An 18,759-nucleotide genomic window follows, 5' to 3' on the forward strand; every position below is an offset into this window, starting at 1 on the left:
ACTAATGACATTTCCATCAGCCTCATCGGTACTTAGTGTTTACTGCTCACAGTGGTAAACATTAGGCTATACCTTCTAAACATCAGCATGCTAGCATTGCCATTGGGAGCATATTAGCATGCTGATGTTTAGCATTTAGCTACAGCCTCACAGACCTGCTAGCTTAGCTGTAGACTCTTGGTCTTGTAGGAAAAATGCGAGTTACAGCATGCTTCCTGTTAATCTTGCACTTTCTTTTCCACTGTGACTGTCTACACATCAGAAATGCCTCTACAGGAGAAAGGAAGTATCCCCAGTTTGCAGATGTTGCAACATGAACATATGAGACCTGATAGGAGCCTCTATCAACCATGTCATTTCCCCTGTTCCCTGGCTCAGCAATGAGGAACAGCTAGGTAGCCATTTTACTACACACTCACTCTGACAGCGATTGAAGGTGTGTGTGTGTGTGTGTGTGTGTGTGTGTGTGTGTGTGTGTGTGTGTGTGTGTGTGTGTGTGTGTGTGTAGGGGGTGGGTTAGGATTTCTGGATGGTTAGCCATATCTTTCCTCCCATGCACATTCACAATGTATGCTGCACCAGATGGCCTGAGAACACAGAGCAGCTAATGGTACCACTTGATCATGTCTTTGCTCCACTATAAATCAGTATATTAACAACGTGCATAAATGCCATACACAGAGCATTTGTTTGATCCCCATGTGACACATAAAGCCATTTCATAAAAGGAGAGGAAACACTTAAAGGACGATGTAGATTTAGCCATGCGTGCCAGTGTTAGTCCATGGGAGAGATCTTACAGGCATTATCCACAATTTAAATACATTTACTTGAATCTAATTAGACTGGCTCTTCATGTTTGCATTTACATATATTTTAGTTCATAGAGGGGTGAGATTACTGACGAACATGTGGGAAGAGTTAATTGGCCTGCATGTATGACTCAGTGCTCAAACAGCTTTTATTTTGAAGTTCATTGTAAACAAGTGGTTATGAGTTCAAATTCCATGTGAGCCTGCCACAGCTTCAATCACAATCACAATCACAAACACACACACACACACACACACACACACACACACACACTCATTTACTTATATATAAACAAGCACACACAATGGTAAATGAGAGGTAGTGTTTCTCTAGTAATACATTACTGCTCCCATGTGGTGACAGGTTGTATTCTGGAATCGGCCTTTTTCACAGCAGACATTTTCACTTGTCATAGGAGGAAAAGCGCAGGTGTTATTAATAACATTAATGATGGCTCTGTTTCAAGTGTCCCAGTATGACACTGCAGTGTGACAGTGAGCCAGAATGTACAATGCCAGAAAACTGAAAGTGAAGCAGCTAAATGGAATTCAGCCATAATTCATTTTATTATTTACACCTGTGTTTTTCCTACTGTGACATGTCAAAATTTGTTCTGTGGAAAATTCTTTTTTTTTTCTTAGCAACTAGCCTTAGTAGCTAACATGCCATTTCTGTGTGTAGCTAACAGTAAGGAACAACCCACAGCATGTCGTTGATCTCACACAAGTGAAATAAAAAATAGATAAATAATGTGTTTTTTCTTGATTTCATTACCAGTGTTTATTTTTGCCCTCTCTGGTTGGTCTACCCCAAAACTTCATTAACACTGAAAGTAAGCTAACGTTAGCTGTCTTTTGAGCATTATTAAGCAATTCCTCTGTTGACTTCAAATTACAATTTCCTGTTATGCTGTACTATGTTGTTTTCTGGTTTGCTTATTTTTTCACTAGTAAAAAAGAAGACGTTCGAAGATGAAGAAAGTTCAGTTTAAAGACACAAACACACACGACCACACTGTAAACTACTTTAATTTAAGAAAGTAGTTCTAACAAAAACTGTTCTCAGGAGGGGCTGTGAATTAACCAGAGATGCGGACACTTGAAGTTGTTTTTTTTTTTACATTTATGCTATTCCATTCACGCCCATTGTATTGTGGTGGAGGTAGAACTCTCAGAATTAATTGTCTTTTTATTATTACAGAAGATCAGCTTATTTGGTATTATGACAAAAAGCTAAACAATCCTTATGTTTAAAGCTCAGAAATGCAAGATAATATTAGAAATATGCTATCAGCTAAATACTCAAAACACAAACACAATGAATTAAATAAAACAGAAAAGCTTTTAATGTGGGTCACCATATTCCTGTGCATTTCTTATACTTCATAAAAAAAACATTCTTATTATGTGCATGATGTTAATACCTCACTGAAAGCTATAACCCATCAACATCATATATTGCCGTTGATGTTTGCTCTTGTAGGTTTAGCTGTTTCTCCTCAGCCTGCAGGCCCTCTGTGCAGTTTATTGTGTTGGAATGGGGATGTGTGTCAGGACGGCCATGATTGTGCAAGTTAGGTTGGAGATCAGTGTCAGTTTCCAGCAAGGGCTCTATATTTAGCTGACAAGTGCACGGGGTGACCCAGTCTGACTGCAACTCATAGTGTACACACTCCTCTGGACCCCAACACTCTTTCACCTGCTGGCTGTTTCTTTTTTAACGGTGAATGGTGTGCCTTGGTACCACTTGTGTTTATCATTAAAGAGGCGGTGAGTTAGAAATACTTTACTTTTGGCAGTGTGCGTGTTTATTCCCCTCTAATTGTATGTTGTTGTTTTTTTGAAATTCCACATTAACAGCATCCTCACACCACCATGACTGACTGATGTGACGTAGAGTATGACTATGCTGCTTGGCAAGGGAGCTGTCATCTGTGGCCAACTGAGAATACAGCTTGGTGATTAGTGAAGTGGCAATTCGAGGCGACTATGTGCCAGTCGGAGGTGCCAAAGGTCAGAATAGGCCTTAACAGTCCTGACCCGCTGGTGAGAGAGGCTTTTCTTATGGCCCATGACTACATAGACTATATAACCACAGGGGGGGCAGATGGCACTATGGGTCCTGCCACTACAGCCTGCACTGCAGCCCTGCGCCACGCGGGAGACGAACTCCTCACCCGCTTCCCCATATTCTTTAGGCGCTGGCCTCGCGTCTTCCAGGATGTGACGGAGAACACGGCCTGCTCCATGCTCACAAGCATCCTGGATGAGCACTTCTTTCCCCCTGCCCCTGGGGGGCGGCGCAGGGACCTGGCCTGGAGTGCGGTGCTGTCAGTGTACGTGCTGGCTGGCCAGATGGCCCTGCATTGCCATGAGAGGGGTATGGTGGTGGTCCTGCCACAGCTGAAGGAGTGTGTGGGGGCCTACGTGGAGAGGGTCATCTGCCCTGAGATACGAGACAAGGGAGGATGGGTAAATGTTCACACATGAAGATCAACAGAGAAGAGAAAACAAGCTGATTCTGCCTTACCATCCACCTACCCACAAAGTAGGTGGATGGTAAGGCAGAATCAGAAGAAGGTGGACGTCATGTGCAAGCAAAATAGAATAGAATAGAACTTTATTGTCCGGCCGAGGCTGCAAAATCATCTTTGGTCTCACCAGAACTATAAAAACATCATTAAATAAACATACATAGACATATAGACGTCAGTGTAGCACATCTCCACACATCACATCACTACAGTTAGTACCTGATACCCACAATATAGTTTTTGTACAGAAAAGTGCAAATTTGTGCAGTTTTGTCATTACAAATACATCATAGATTTTTAAGTAACTAACTTAAACCCCTGCTCGATCATGTGCCACTTCCCTTTGGGGACTGCAGTGATTTAGTATTACACTTCCATAAACATCAGGGACACATAAGAGACAGATTTAAAAAATAATCATTTTGACTGAAAAGCTCCAAATACACTTGATCCTATGCTTACCCTTGATGCAGCTTGACAGTGTCTTTCATAGAGCCTGTTAAAAACCCACTTCTTTCCAACGTGGCCCTAGTTTTAACACAAACTAGTGAAAGATTAGCTTTCTGCATGCCCACACAGATAATACTAAAGTAATTTCACTTAGGTAATTTTCTCAGAATGGACCACCAGAGTCTCAGAGGACATGATACAACTGCTTACAATTACAGGCTGTATAGTACTTAAATTACATCAACATCGGTTTTCAAACAATACGGCATAAAAAATACGTGACTAAGAACCCAAGTTGTGTCCACATTGAACTGTATTTTCATAGGATACTAAAATTCCCTCCTGTGATTTCAAGGGAAAAAACCCAAACACTATTTAGAAATAAAAATAACAATTCAAACTCCACTACCCCAGTGGTTCTCTAACTTTTTCACGTCAAGGACCCCTAAACTGACAAATTAAACCGTGGACCTCCATTTGATAAGATTTTGTCCCAGGGTCCCCCACCTTATAGGATGTTTGCTTTTAGATGTTTTATTACAAGAAAATGTATGAAACCCATGACCAAAATAGTCAGACATTCTGACACATTATGGGTGGAATTAAATTCTTAAAGAATTAAGTTTTAAATATACCATGCTTTCTTTTGAATTACAATTTCATCTTTTTGCCTGGGACCCCCACTAACTCGCTAGGGGTGCCCTGGAACCCACTTTGAGAACAAAATAGCCTACTGTCTGTCTGAAATACGCTCTCTTACTGCATTGAGGATCCCCAAATACTGTGTAATTGTGTGATGTATCCTGTATAGAGCTCCCTATTGAAATGAAATGTGTAATTGAATTTGAAATGTCTACTTATTTGTTTCTGACAGTGTGGTTTTGTGGCACGCTTTGGAGAGAAGCAGGGCTTGGAGGTCCAGGTGAAGAGAGTGTGCTGTTGGACACTGCTGGCATTGGCCATCAGCAGCCTCACCTACTTCCTCTGGAAAAGAATGACTTAGCCAACACTGCCACCTAGTGACCACAACCAGAAGGTCCTCCAGAGTGAGCTACCACATGAAAATGTCGGCAGAGGGATTCTAGTCCATGTTTTAATCCTGTAGAAATGTGTCAGTCAGTAAATAACCCATACACAGTAATTCACATCATTCAGTGTTTATATAATGTTCTGGAGAGAACAGATGTTCAGAGTTCTGGTATCAGGTGTTGTATGGAGCATTTAAGCCATTCCCATAGTCACATGCTCGGAAAACTGAGCTAACAGTGTTGGTGTAGCAGGATGTGAACTTCGAGCAGGCATTGTAAATTAGTCTGCTCTGAGTTCCTTGTTCGGTGTGCATGAATTGACAATTACGAACCAACTGATCAGACTAAAATGCCCTGTGTGGTTTATTGATGCTGCGATTAAAGGCCCTCAAGATCTTGCAAGCTGCATGCGTTATTGTATTTTGGCCAAGTGTTTTATTCACAGTATAATAACAGCCTTTAAAAATTCCATCATCTGTGGCAAACTTCTAGTTAAGCAGCTTACACTTTATGTATAGTGCAGTGCATCGGCAAAACACATTCAATTACGTCAGGTAGAATATATTGATTAAACCAGGGAGGCAAATATGCACAAGAACTTTTATTAACATGAACAGCAGACAGAACACTGAAAACTGGAAGAGACTTTGAACGTTACATTTCACGGCAAAGATTTTGACAGTAGAGCTTAGTAAAAAGAATGTATGTTTAGGCCAGCTCCTCCTCACCCTCCTCCTCAAACTCTCCCTCCTCCTCAGCAGTGGCGTCCTGGTACTGCTGGTACTCAGACACCAGGTCATTCATGTTGCTCTCTGCCTCGGTGAACTCCATCTCATCCATACCCTCTCCGGTGTACCAATGGAGGAAAGCTTTGCGCCTGAACATAGCTGTGAACTGCTCAGAGATGCGCTTGAACAGCTCCTGAATGGCAGTGCTGTTGCCAATGAAGGTGGCAGCCATCTTGAGGCCACGGGGAGGAATGTCGCAGACGGCGGTCTTGACGTTGTTGGGGATCCATTCAACAAAGTAGCTGCTGTTCTTGTTCTGTACATTTAGCATCTGTTCATCCACCTCCTTCATGGACATGCGGCCACGGAAGATGGCAGCCACTGTCAGGTAACGGCCGTGACGTGGGTCACAGGCAGCCATCATGTTCTTGGCGTCGAACATCTGCTGAGTGAGCTCTGGCACAGTGAGTGATCTGTACTGCTGGCTACCTCTGCTCGTCAGGGGAGCAAAGCCTGGCATGAAGAAGTGCAGACGGGGGAATGGCACCATGTTTACAGCCAGCTTCCGCAGGTCAGCGTTGAGCTGTCCAGGGAACCTGAGGCAGGTGGTGACGCCGCTCATGGTGGCTGAGACCAAGTGGTTGAGGTCACCGTATGAGGGGGTTGTGAGTTTGAGGGTGCGGAAACAGATGTCATACAGTGCCTCATTGTCGATGCAATATGTCTCGTCTGTGTTTTCTACAAGCTGGTGGACCGATAGTGTGGCATTGTAGGGCTCAACAACTGTGTCAGATACTTTTGGGGAAGGCACCACGCTGAATGTGTTCATGATGCGGTCAGGGTACTCTTCACGGATCTTGCTGATGAGCAGGGTGCCCATACCAGAGCCTGTGCCACCACCCAGGGAGTGTGTGAGCTGGAAGCCCTGCAGACAGTCACAGCTCTCTGCCTCCTTCCTCACCACATCAAGGACAGAGTCCACCAGCTCTGCACCCTCTGTGTAGTGACCCTTGGCCCAGTTGTTGCCAGCACCACTCTGGCCTGTAAGACAAGAATCAAGATTTATCTCAAAGCACTCAGTTCATGCAGAGTACCAGCTACTCAAAGGACTGAAATTTTTAAATATAAATGTTTTCATATATACCAAAAACAAAGTTGTCTGGTCTGAAGATCTGGCCGAACGGTCCGGACCTCACAGAGTCCATGGTGCCTGGCTCCAGGTCAACCAGCACAGCACGGGGTACATATTTACCACCTATAGGGGAGAAATTAGGTGAGGAAAATGTAAACCGTCTTAGTGGATTGTGCAATTTGATTGAGTGTTTTAGACTTACCTGAAGCTTCATTATAGTAGACATTGATCCTGTCCAGCTGCAGGTCACTGTCACCATGGTATGTACCGGTTGGGTCAATGCCATGCTCATCACTGATCACCTCCCAAAACTGTAAGAAATTTTAAGTGTGCAATCCTTGTTAACTCTTAACAAATGTGACAAATAAACTTTAAGTATGACAAAACATGCATCCATTAATAAATCAGTTTTCTTTACCATTTATTGAATAGTTTAATAAAGTTGTATTTAACAAGCCTGTGTTTTACCTGTTTAAACTTCCCGCCGTGCCCTTTTCGGCGCGCGCGCCCTGACCCCCTATTGGCTGCCTCATGGTTTATGAATTTGAAAAATCCTAGCTACGTCACTAACCGCCAATACCGCCTACTTCAGGCAAAAGCCGGCCGCAGCGACGTTCAAGTGGTAGTGCCAAGTAGGCCTCATGAGATCAGAAGCGTTCCAAAATGATAACGTTACATTAATCGAGAGAAGAAAAAAAAAATGGCGCAGTTAACGTTACACGCATTTTTTATCCGTCATCCCACGTTTAAGAGTTAATTGTACCTTCTAGCCTCCCGTTTTAATCGCCACCTCCCTTTTTCGCATTGCAGTATGTTAACGTTTACGGAACTAATGGTGATGTTCAGCTAGTTCCTAAACGTATATCCAGTCTGTGTCGTATGAACAGATATCTAACGGCTTTTAAGATGGTTACTACAATAAACAGCTAGAATGATTTCGATGGATTAACATGCCAAAAATGTTATTATTCGTTTTAACTTCGACGCATTACGATACTAAACACGTTCCCTAAGAATGATTCAATTTATAATAACCGTTAAACGACAGTTTTTATAAATAAGACCCATTGATACTCCCAGGGTGTGGCTTCTGGGACGCGCAGAGGCACAAAGCACCGGCTGCTACAGCAGATAACACTGTATTTCTGAATGAAATTACTCGATTTATTACTCAGAAAAGCAAAGAGTCCTACTAACCTTGGCACCAATCTGGTTTCCGCACTGGCCGGCTTGAAGATGCACAATTTCCCTCATTTTCTATCTGGAGGTAGACTAGACCTTTCGATGAATGACTTTGCCTTTCTATATGTGCGTGTGCAACGGCTCAACTCCCTTCTTTATAGTCCATTTGGAACCGCCCTCTACGCCACAGCTCAAATGCCTATTGGCTGATTCGCACAAGCATTCTTTACGGGCACACATTTACTCCAATCAAATGTTGAAATGCTTCTCCACCATTGGTCTAATCTGCCTGCCAATCACGTTCATCTCAAACGTGTGACTAACGTGTAATCTGTAGACGTTGGCCTACTTCCCTCATCATGGCGGAATAGAAATGCGACACTGACAACAGAAGATGTTCTGCTTTTCACAGCCTCACGTTAGCGTCCCCTAAAGACAATGCCACGTTTTATTTCGTCGATCAAAGTAAAATATTTTGACTTGGATCAATTGTAAGACAGGAATCCTATTTGAGTGCTACTTAGCCACAGTCCACGTGGCTGAATAACACAATGGTCCAGTTTAGCCGCAGTTTCACTAGCGGAAACTGTCGCAACAGTGCTGGGCATGACTATCGTGTAGCTACAACAGTGATTTTCTGTCATGTGCCTCTCAGGTCAGGGAGTGTACAGCTTTTCATTCCAGCTAACGTTAAGCACAACAGCAGCCATTAGTTCCCCTTTGGTTCAGTTTGTGGCAATAACTGAGCTACATTTTGTTTGATAATGAAAAGCAGCATTTGTGCCATTGATTGTGCATGATTGAAACAATTAGGTAATAACACTACATTTACAGAAACTGTCTTAATATATACAAATCTGTGTAGAGTTTAATCAAAGTAAAGAAAATAATAGTCACACCGGGAAACATTTATAATGTAAGTGTGAATGCAGTGAACAGTAGGCAGAGGCCTGTAAGATTATCAAGGAGGGAGTGAACTAACAACAGCCCTGCTGTGCCATGACATAGGCCTAATGTTAATGATCATGTGTGATGGTGCCAATGCAGTGAAGAATAAAGATTCAGTATGGAAATTCTGTATAAGATGTACATTACACCGAGTCCATTTCTGGTAGTGTTTTCCTCCTGTCTGAATGTCGGACTCAGCATTTATTCATCCCACTCAGAGCATCTGGCAGATTCATGGTTGATTCTGAGGATAATGTATGAATAAAAATACTAGATTTCTGCATCAGTGTAAGGTTTAAACATAATGTAAAGAAGCTGGCTCAGACACAGGATGTCTGGAGAAAAGAATCGTCTGTACACGTGTATATGCTGTATTGTATGCTGGAAAGCAGAGTTGTGGAATGAGTGCAAATGAGTTTATTAATAGTTAATCTGAATGCCAGGCGAGAATGTGACTATGACGACAGTGCTCCTGCAGTTGCCACGGCCATGTCTCTAACGACTGAGGGGGTTGGGGGGCATCATTCCCAGGTGGTTGTCGCCATGGCGATTAGGCTTTCCCACTGGGCGTTGTGGACTTCTGTGCATTAGTACAGGGCGTTAAGCTTTCCATGGACATACCCAGCCTTCAGCACAGCATCTATGCATACCATACATGTTTATGTAGATTAGTACTTGTGCAGACTACTAAAGGCTTTCTGAGGGTGTATGAATAGTAGTGTGTCTCATTAAATCCAAACAGTGTTTTTACAGGAACACCACTGCTATCCTTATCACATACAGTATGTAGGTCACACTCATAGTCTCTACTGTGTGTGCATTATAATCTGACACACAAGGGCCTCCTCTGTCACAGAGAGGATGAATCATCTCTTCATTGGGCCTTGTTTTCAGGTGTACATGGTGAAATTGTAGTGCAAAATTTGACATGCAGATATTTGGGCAAACTGATCCACTGTATCCAGGGTGATCAGTAATCTCATGCCTCTGGACTATTTAGCAAAACTGGAAGCTGACAAGTTAGTTTGTTAACAGTCTCTGGTTAAACCCTGCAACAGCTGATGTTTAATTATCAGACGTAGCAGTAGGGCCGGGCAGTAAAACAATAATGATAATTATAGCAATATAATTTTCCTCAATAACAATATAATAAATGTTCAATATATTGTCAATAAATATTTGGTTTGGGGCGGCAGTAGCCCAGTCCGTAAGGATTAGGCTGGGAACCGGAGGGTTGCCGGTTCGAATCCAGCTTGGACCAGATTTGTGGACTAGTAGCTGGAGAGGTGCCAGTTCACCTCCTGGGCACTGCTGAAGGAGGCCTTGAGCAAGCTCTTGAACCCGTAACTGCTCGGGGTGCAGTACTGACTGGCAGCCTCCACACTCTGACATCTCTCCGTGTGTTGCTATGGGTCGTGTTTGTACATGTGCATGTGTGTGTCTTTCAGAATGAAAACATTGAGTTTAAATAAAGTATATCTTCTTCTTGGTTTAATTAATTTTAATCACGAACAAATTAGCACTTAATTTTTCTATTAAAATATTTATTGTGTCAACAAATATTTGAAAATATACACTACATTCATTTGCTGGTATTATAATGAGAGAGGAGCAGAGTTGCCTATGCCATGAAAAGTCTAAAACAAGGGCTAAAACAGCTGGATTGAAGGGGAACATTCACTTCCAACATTAACAAATAATCTTACCTAATGTTAGCAGCGGGCTACTTTATATCTACCGGCTCTAAAAACATAGCTTCTATATGCTACACTGAATATTTATATTGTCTATCAAACATTACAGGTTTGCAGCTAGTTAAAGCTATCACTGTTTACATTTGTTCTGTGAGAATGATACTGCTACTGAAAGTGCAGCTGCTGAAGCCTTTAATTTAGACCTTTCTTGGTAATCAGAGCTCTGCTCATATCTATGGATAATTTTGGATAATTTTAGTAATTTAATAAATTGACCACTGATTGAGTTTTCTACTTATGAATTACACTAGATGGCCAACCTGAACATAGCATGTGGACACCCAAATATTACACCTGTATGTCATTGTGAACACATCATTTCACTGGACATTAATATGTTGCTTATACTCTGTTTCAATTCATCTCAGTGGTGGATAGCGTTGAGATCAGGGCTCTGTGCAGGCCAGTCATGTTCTTCCATCTCAAAGTGGGAAAACCATTTCTAGATGGACCTGGCCCCCAAATCATCGCTACAAAGCTGGAAGCAACCACTGTTAAAAATATCCTTTTATTCTGTAGCATAAAAAAATGTTTTCATTGGTGGTCTTTTAAAGAGTGTGGTTGTTAGAATGATAATGTCAGTCATGTCAATGCTGTCGACACAGGCTTATGACGTATAGGCTCTGCCATACTGAGTAGCTCCTTTTGCTACTGTTGCTGTCACCTTCTGCTCTGGCAAACCAATCATTGCTGGTTGGCATAAAACACATCACTACCGGTTAGCCAGCGGGTGAATGTTGCCACAGACACACCATATTTAAAAACTCAGGTATACTGCAAATACAGAGAGATTTACCTGGGGGTCATAGGCTTATTCAGGACTGTGTGAACTTGTTTGGCGAGGGCTTAAATGTAACGGACATTCTGTTATATGCACACAGTGTGCCGCATTCTAGCTTTGAGCAAATGTGTGAAAGCTAAAAAGATAAAGTAAGACTGGGAACATGGCCATTGTGGCCAGGTTAGCATGCTGACTTTAGCATTTAGCCCAGACGCTGGGGAAATGTAGACCCATTAAGTTAGTATTCTTAAAGCACTGCAAACATTGAGTAGATACTTGACTACAGCCTGCTGTGTAACATGTAAGAAGATTCCAGTGATAACTCTTGAGTCAGAGTATGTGTTTGTTACAGACAGCCTTTGTGGATATTTGTGGATTTGATCTCAATCGGTTTTGTTCCTCCTCAGTCTGTTGCCTTTGTGCTATAACTGATCAATTATTCATTGATCTCTTTCTTTGGGAGGATGAAGTGTGTACATAGAGTGGTTTGTGGTGACAGCTTGAGCAGGTCAGCTTAATGCATGAAAAACCTTTCAGTAGACTGGGAGGAGATTTTGTTGTTTAATTTTTTTATGAGTACAGTACCTCATGATGAAAGACTTCTCACAGCGCGCTTACAGACCAGTACCACGCAGTTTGTCTCAGTGAAGGCCTGCTGAACCAGTTCTGCTTCCCATGACTCAGCATCTCTCAGGACACTGCAGCATTCAGCACTCAGCCTCCAGCAGCTAGATCAATATTACTAAAAGGGAACATATGCTGCTGGCAGGGGCACACCCAGGCCTGCATCAATCCTGCTCAGAGGTTATAATGCTTTAACAGGATTACTTGTGATGTCACTGATGTAATTTGAACATAGAATATGTCCACGTAGTAAAACCATAGTCATGTCTGTCTAACAGCCAGGACATCTGGTAGAGAATTTAATCTTTGGAATGAATTGAATGTAAGGATGTTGAACGTTACCTTCAATCCCAAAATATTTAATATTTCATAATTTAGGGATGCTTTTTTAAATGTAAAGTGTATCCAAAGGAAACTTTAGATAGTGTGTTTTGTAGATTCCAGTGAATTGTTTGTGGGACATTGTTTCTGTTGATTTCCTAAAGTTAATTTTCCAATGCTGTGTGCATGATCAAATGAACTGAGACAGATATTTTTTCTCTGTATTTAGCTAAAGCTACCACACTTCAGATAATTAGATTAGATTGAATTATTACTGTCGTTCTGTGTCATTGCATAGAATTGGTACCAGCTCAACAGAAATTAGAAAGTGCAGAGGTGAAAGAATGTTTATCTAATTAATTAATTCTGTATATCTCATGATTATGAGATATACAGAATGAACAATAGTATGTCCTGTAGAAGCTGCAAAATAATTAGACATAAAACATCACAGACAAACACTTAAATGCATTTGAGGACAACAATGTTCCAACCGGTCCTGTTATTCAGATATTGTGGGGAATGGGTTATAGGGGTGGACAGGTGTTAGACAGGAGCAGCTGGGCTCATGTACAGTATGTCTGCTGAGAGAACCACTGATTCACTCTCATATCAAGTTACTGACTCTCCACTGCAGCAGCACTGAGCCAGTCTCACATTCTGCTGCAAACCACAACACATTCAGGCCATGGGCATGCATTAGACACGATCAAAGAGCGTCAGGACAAATTGTTTGACTGCAGGTTACACCCTGACCTAGCTTTGTAAAAGATGCTTGAAAATACAATGGCTCAGCTGGGAAAAAGCAGAATGAATAGACCTATTATAAAGTATAATTGAAACTTGATTCTGATACTTGGATTCAGACCACTGATAGTTGATTTTTTAAAGCATACACACACAAAATACTTAAACATTCCATTATGCTGCCTACGGCCAAAAAACATCAGCATTTGGTCAACTTAAATTAAGCAATTCCAGATGATGGAGAGAAAAAATAGCCAAACTTAATTGTGGATTAATTTATCCTATTGATTCTATATAAATATTAATAATGTATTATATAGTATATATAGTATATTAAATGACACAACAAAACAATTACGTAACTCCTAGACTGAAAATGAACAATACAAAGCAAAGCATAAAATAATTGGATTTGTAGATACTGCATTTCCCTATTCTCTAAATATAATCCAAATGCATCCAGAGTGCATACACATTATGTGGGATTTAGGGGTGAAATGATCAGCCTGAAAGACTTCAAAGGCATCACAACCATTCTATCTGTTACACAAAACTTTAAACCCATATTTTGTTATTGTAGTGCTTCTGTAGTTGTACGCCTTTGTAGGGCAGAATATATAAATAAGAAATGAGAGCTGGAAATGTAGGCTAGATGAATATAACAAACCTGTAGTCAGACTGCATTACAGAGGTGGAACAAAATGGTAAGCATTTACCATGTTTCTATAAGGCTACATTAGACATTTACATACATTTCTGAACAGTGCCTATTTGCCCTACTTTTGAATAATACACAGAGAAAAAAGCATCCCTCCAATTTTCATCCAGTCATTTACTATGCTGTGTTATGTGTCTTTAAGAGTGCCCTGTCTGTGTGGCTGCTCTCCAGAGAGTTGAGTCAGGAAGTCCATTTGATGCTAACGCAGCCAGACAGTCACCAGCAGGCTATGCACAGCCCCAGCCCCACAGTGTACTGCGCATGATAGTCAGCGTGGTCCAGGGGAAGTTCAAGATGAATCCGCCCAACCAGCTAATACAGGATATCATGTTACAGTAATACAACAGCACCATAATGTTGGGGCGTTGCCGCAGGCCCAGCCGGCTGCACCAAGGGGAGGGTCTAATTCTACCGTACCATCGAATGTGATGTCTACATCTCTGTGACATGATTGTTTGTGTGTCTTCAGGATTCTGTGAACTTCTGTGTACTTACTGAGTGTATTGGCATAATATGTTTTAGTGATGAGCTTAGATACATCTATAAATCATATCAGATTCATGGCCAACATTTTATCAACAAAAAGACTGTCTGCTTCTGATAGACTTGGGACTAAATGGCAGAGTTCCTGGCAGCTGCAGGCTGACAGAAAAATCACTTTCATCATGTTAAGGTGCCAGAAAATGAGAGTGATCCGTAAGCAACAGGATTTATGAGAATTGTGGTTTTAATAAAAGATAAAAGAAACTCACACTTTGAGTTAACAACCCAGATAGCAAGACTACATTGAATAAATATTGATTTTCCATCTGAATCATCAGAATGGTTGAGATTGAAATATCAACCCTAAATAAATGTTGAATCAGTATTGCAATACCAATGAAAAACGACCATTTATGAGCGTGACATTGGAATAATATTGATTTATAGTTGTCCCGATTATACTTGATTAAACATTGATTTGTAGTTGACTGGGTAACAACAACAATGTTGAAAAATCATCTATTTATAGTTGACCAGAAATGACATGATATTGAAAAGCCATCGATTTATAGTTGATGGGGAAATATGATTGAAAAGTCACTGAATTATAGTTGACAGGGAAATATGATTGAAAAGTCATCTATTTATAGTTGTCCGGGAAATGACATGATATTGAAAAGCCATGGATTTATGGTTGACCGGAAAACATGATTGAGAAATCATTGAATTGTAGTTGACAGGGAAATATAATTGAAAAGTCATCTATTTATAGTTGACCGGGAAATGACATGATATTGACTTAAGTCACAGCAACATAAGTAGGTCAGCTTTTTGTCACTTGGAAAACATGCAAAATTATAAGTTTCATTTCTCAAGCTAATTATAAAAAAGCCTTCATCTCAGCCATCTATCATTACTGCGCTCTTTGCTATTATCCTTTGGAAGACTGCAGCAGCAGTTCATTCAGAGGCCAGAGGACCACATACATGCAAGCTGAACATACTACTCCAGTATATATATCACTTATTACTACTCATGTTTGTGTCTGTAAGATAGATGTGGGGTTCGTCAATGTGGCGACGTCGGTCGGTCTGTCCAGCAGTCTGAAATTTGATTCAGACATTCATATTCACCTCAGGATGAATTGTAATCCCTCAACTTGTCATCTAGTGCCATCGTCTGGTCAAAATTCCACATTACAAATACCTACAAAATTAATGGAATTCCCTCCTCCGTACTGTGCTGTGTTTAGTGCTAATGTTCATACGAACATACTAAACGAATATGGTGAACATGGTTTACGTTATTCCTGCTAAATATCAGCATGTTAGCATTAATTTTTTGAGCATGTTTGCATGTTGAAGTTAGCATTTAGCTCAAAGCACAGCCAAAGTGCAGCCTCACAGAGCTGCTAACATGACTGTAGACACATACCCTTGATTTTTAATACTTTTACTTTATTTCTTATGTAATGTATGCATGTTTCTTGTATTCTATTAAATATTAGAAACAGTAACGAGTAACATTGTTCATGAATGTATTTTAATGTAAAGCTGATTCAGTTTAGTTGTAAAAGCATGCCAATATAATTGAAATACTTTCTTCACTGTGTGAAGATAAAATGAAAAGAATATTTTTAAGATTTGATGAACACATGGGGGAAGGAATGGATGCATCCAAAATCCTGAGCAGGAGCAGATACCAAAATCCAAACCAAAGCACAGAGGAACTAGGCTACCTATACATTGTGTATACTGGATTTGTGCTATATTCAGCAACAAATGACTGCGGTGTGGTTGTAAAAACCTCAAACAAAGAAATTTCAATCAGGTTTTCATGTTTGCATTCACCACAATGTTGCCAGTGAAATGGAGCCAACTAGTAAATGTAAGCCATATTTCCTACAGCCACAAGAGGGTGCTTTACGTCAGTCAAAGACATGGTTGATGGGAGATCAGGCAATTATTGTGTAATGCTTGTAGGGTGTTTCATATTGACCTTTATATATTTAAGATTAAGGTTATGGTCATATCCAGATATGATCTCGAAACAAGGTGGAATGTTCAGTGTCATTCAGCAATCCTCTCATGTATACATTTAACAGGACACATGTTGCTGTGATCAAACCTGTGACTCTTTGATGATGGACAGATTCTTATTTGTACAGCTTCCTTCTGATACACTGCATCTTGATATTAATTCATTATACTTCTCTGTGTGGTTACCAGCATACAATGTAGCTCTGCTTTTTAAACATTCCTCATAATAAATAGACTGGAGAGGTAGCGGCAGTGATGGGCAGCAGTTTCACAGTCTGCACTATAGAAAGTTGTTAAAGTCAGTATAGGCCTACTGACCCGTATTCAAGCTTCTCAGAATTACTCATAAGAACACTGCTAAGAACTGACTTAAGAGTAAAAAAATTCTTGGATCAAAGCTGTGCTTAAAAGTTAGTTATCAAGCATCATAGTCCTAATTTGAGTGAAATGTAGGACTAAATCAAAGTCATCAAGTGTCAGTCTTAGTGCTGATTCACAACACTTTGCTGTGCCACAAACCAGATTTTTGGATGACAATGTCGCCAAAGACCAATCACTAAATACTGCTAAAGCTGGTGATACACGGGGCAACTTTTTGGGCAATGTTTTTGGGCAATGTTGCCGTCAATGGTAATGAGTAAAGATTACTACCATAACCTGCTGATTTTTTAAAACATGGAGTAAAGTTTTATTGATGTGCATTTTCAGCCTCTGATTTCAGTTAATATCAACACAATATTAAAACTATGGAAGATTTTATTGGACTTTAATATTTGTAACCCACAGAATACAATCCACAAATGTGTACTATGATGCGCAAATATTTCACTATCTACAAATTTGTATTTTTACATTTGCGATGTGGAGAATCATATGCACAAAAATACAGAGTGACTTCTACACACAAAACAGTTTTTGCACATTTGCAGATTGCTTTCTGTAAATTTGTGGGTCATGTTACATTTGTAACTTCCTTTTTACATATTTGTGGAATTTTCTACTGTGGAGATCTGTAAAGAAAAAATATACACAAATATCTCACTACCCAAAACATGTATTTTTACATTTGTGTAGTGTAAAATCATATCCAATTTGCAAATATGTACAATTTACTCTGTACACACATATTTTAAATTCACAACAAAAGTATTATTTATGCATTTGTGGATCTATTTTTACACACAAAACTGTTGTTGCACATTTGCGGATCATTTCCTGTCAATTTGCGGGTCACGTTACCTTTGTGACTTCCTTTTAAAACATTTGTGGAATTTTGTCCACTCTGTACTACAGAGATCTGTATATGTGAGAGCAGTTTATTAGCTACACCAGCAGGTGGCAGTACCGACATTGCCTCTCATGAGTTGTAAGAATACCCATTGCAGTACCCAGGGTAGGAGACAACAACTTCTGCTTCTGCTGGACCACTGGACTCTCCTCAGTCTAAATTTTTCTGTACAAGTGTATATAATTTACTATTATCAATGTATTTGTTTTACATTTATATTTAAATAAATAGACCACATTTGAAAGTACTGTTTGTTGTTGTTAGAACAACTGTCAAATTTCAGATGTCAGAATTGGTAGAAAAACACAAATATGTACAAGCTACACGGTTTTCAGTTACAAAGTACACAGGTATTGTTGCACAGTAAAGAGGTTAAAACATGCCAATCACAGGGAAGGTTCTATACATTGTTTGCTCTTTTATAGCTGACCTGTGATAACTTATGACCTTAGTATGAAGTGACCGCCCCGCTCTAATAGCTCTCCTTCCACTACAAGTGTTCTGTCTCATATTCAAATGTTCGACCATAGAAATTAAATTTGATGTTCATTTTATGGTGTTTCCCCTTAAGGGGATTGCTATGATAAATACTGAGATCAAAGGGATGGAGAAAGGAAGATGAGAAAGGGAAAGAGAAGTGGGGTAGAGATGGTGGGATGTGGATGGAGAGAAAAGGTCAAGGGATTAATTGAAAGTTGAAAGGTGGTGTTGAAGACACAGTATGCCCTAATTTGATTGTGCTCATAAAATAATTTGTAATTTTCAAATGCATGACCATACTTATTTCCTTCCTGTTTTATTCTATATTGCTCTGAGACACTAGAAGAGTGACTTGTGGCAAAGGGGAGAAAGACAGTTTTACTTATTTACTATATCTTATTGCACTTTTCTACACCAAGAGGAAAGACAACACACAGTAGCACAATGCAAGTAGAGATGGTAATGGCAAAAATACACATATCAATAGTAGCAATGATAACAGGACGAGGGTGTCGAGCAGGAAGAGTAGGTGGTTTGCGATTATAGAATCAGACTCTACAGCTCCAGAGGCAGAAATACCTGCTGAAAGTGACAGAAGGAGAGTGGAGAGGGACAAGAAAACACAGAAGAAGTTGAGTTAACATGCATTAATGGGATAACAATGCACACAGATGGAGAGGTAGAGGAGGAGAGAGGAGTTTAATGCATCA

At 40.3% G+C, this 18,759-nt stretch overlaps 2 protein-coding genes across 2 annotated transcripts; one reads left to right on the top strand and one right to left on the bottom strand.

Moving 5' to 3' along the window:
- The first annotated feature begins 259 nt into the window (after positions 1-259).
- Positions 260-5,179, top strand: bcl2l16 (BCL2 like 16). The gene is made up of 3 exons (XM_046034528.1): positions 260-395; positions 2,673-3,284; positions 4,671-5,179. Exons 2-3 carry the CDS (start codon positions 2,802-2,804, stop codon positions 4,797-4,799), a joined length of 612 nt encoding a protein of 203 aa, XP_045890484.1. The 5' UTR covers positions 260-395; positions 2,673-2,801; the 3' UTR covers positions 4,800-5,179.
- Positions 5,180-5,412: 233 nt separating this feature from the next.
- Positions 5,413-8,035, bottom strand: LOC123960044 (tubulin beta-1 chain). The gene is made up of 4 exons (XM_046034527.1): positions 7,882-8,035; positions 6,887-6,995; positions 6,697-6,807; positions 5,413-6,593 (listed from the first exon to the last, which is right to left on the bottom strand). Exons 1-4 carry the CDS (start codon positions 7,936-7,938, stop codon positions 5,533-5,535), a joined length of 1,338 nt encoding a protein of 445 aa, XP_045890483.1. The 5' UTR covers positions 7,939-8,035; the 3' UTR covers positions 5,413-5,532.
- Between the last annotated feature and the right edge of the window lie 10,724 nt (positions 8,036-18,759).

The sequence above is a fragment of the Micropterus dolomieu genome, linkage group LG21 (assembly GCF_021292245.1).
Source record: "Micropterus dolomieu isolate WLL.071019.BEF.003 ecotype Adirondacks linkage group LG21, ASM2129224v1, whole genome shotgun sequence".
NCBI classification, from domain to species: Eukaryota; Metazoa; Chordata; class Actinopteri; order Centrarchiformes; family Centrarchidae; genus Micropterus; species Micropterus dolomieu.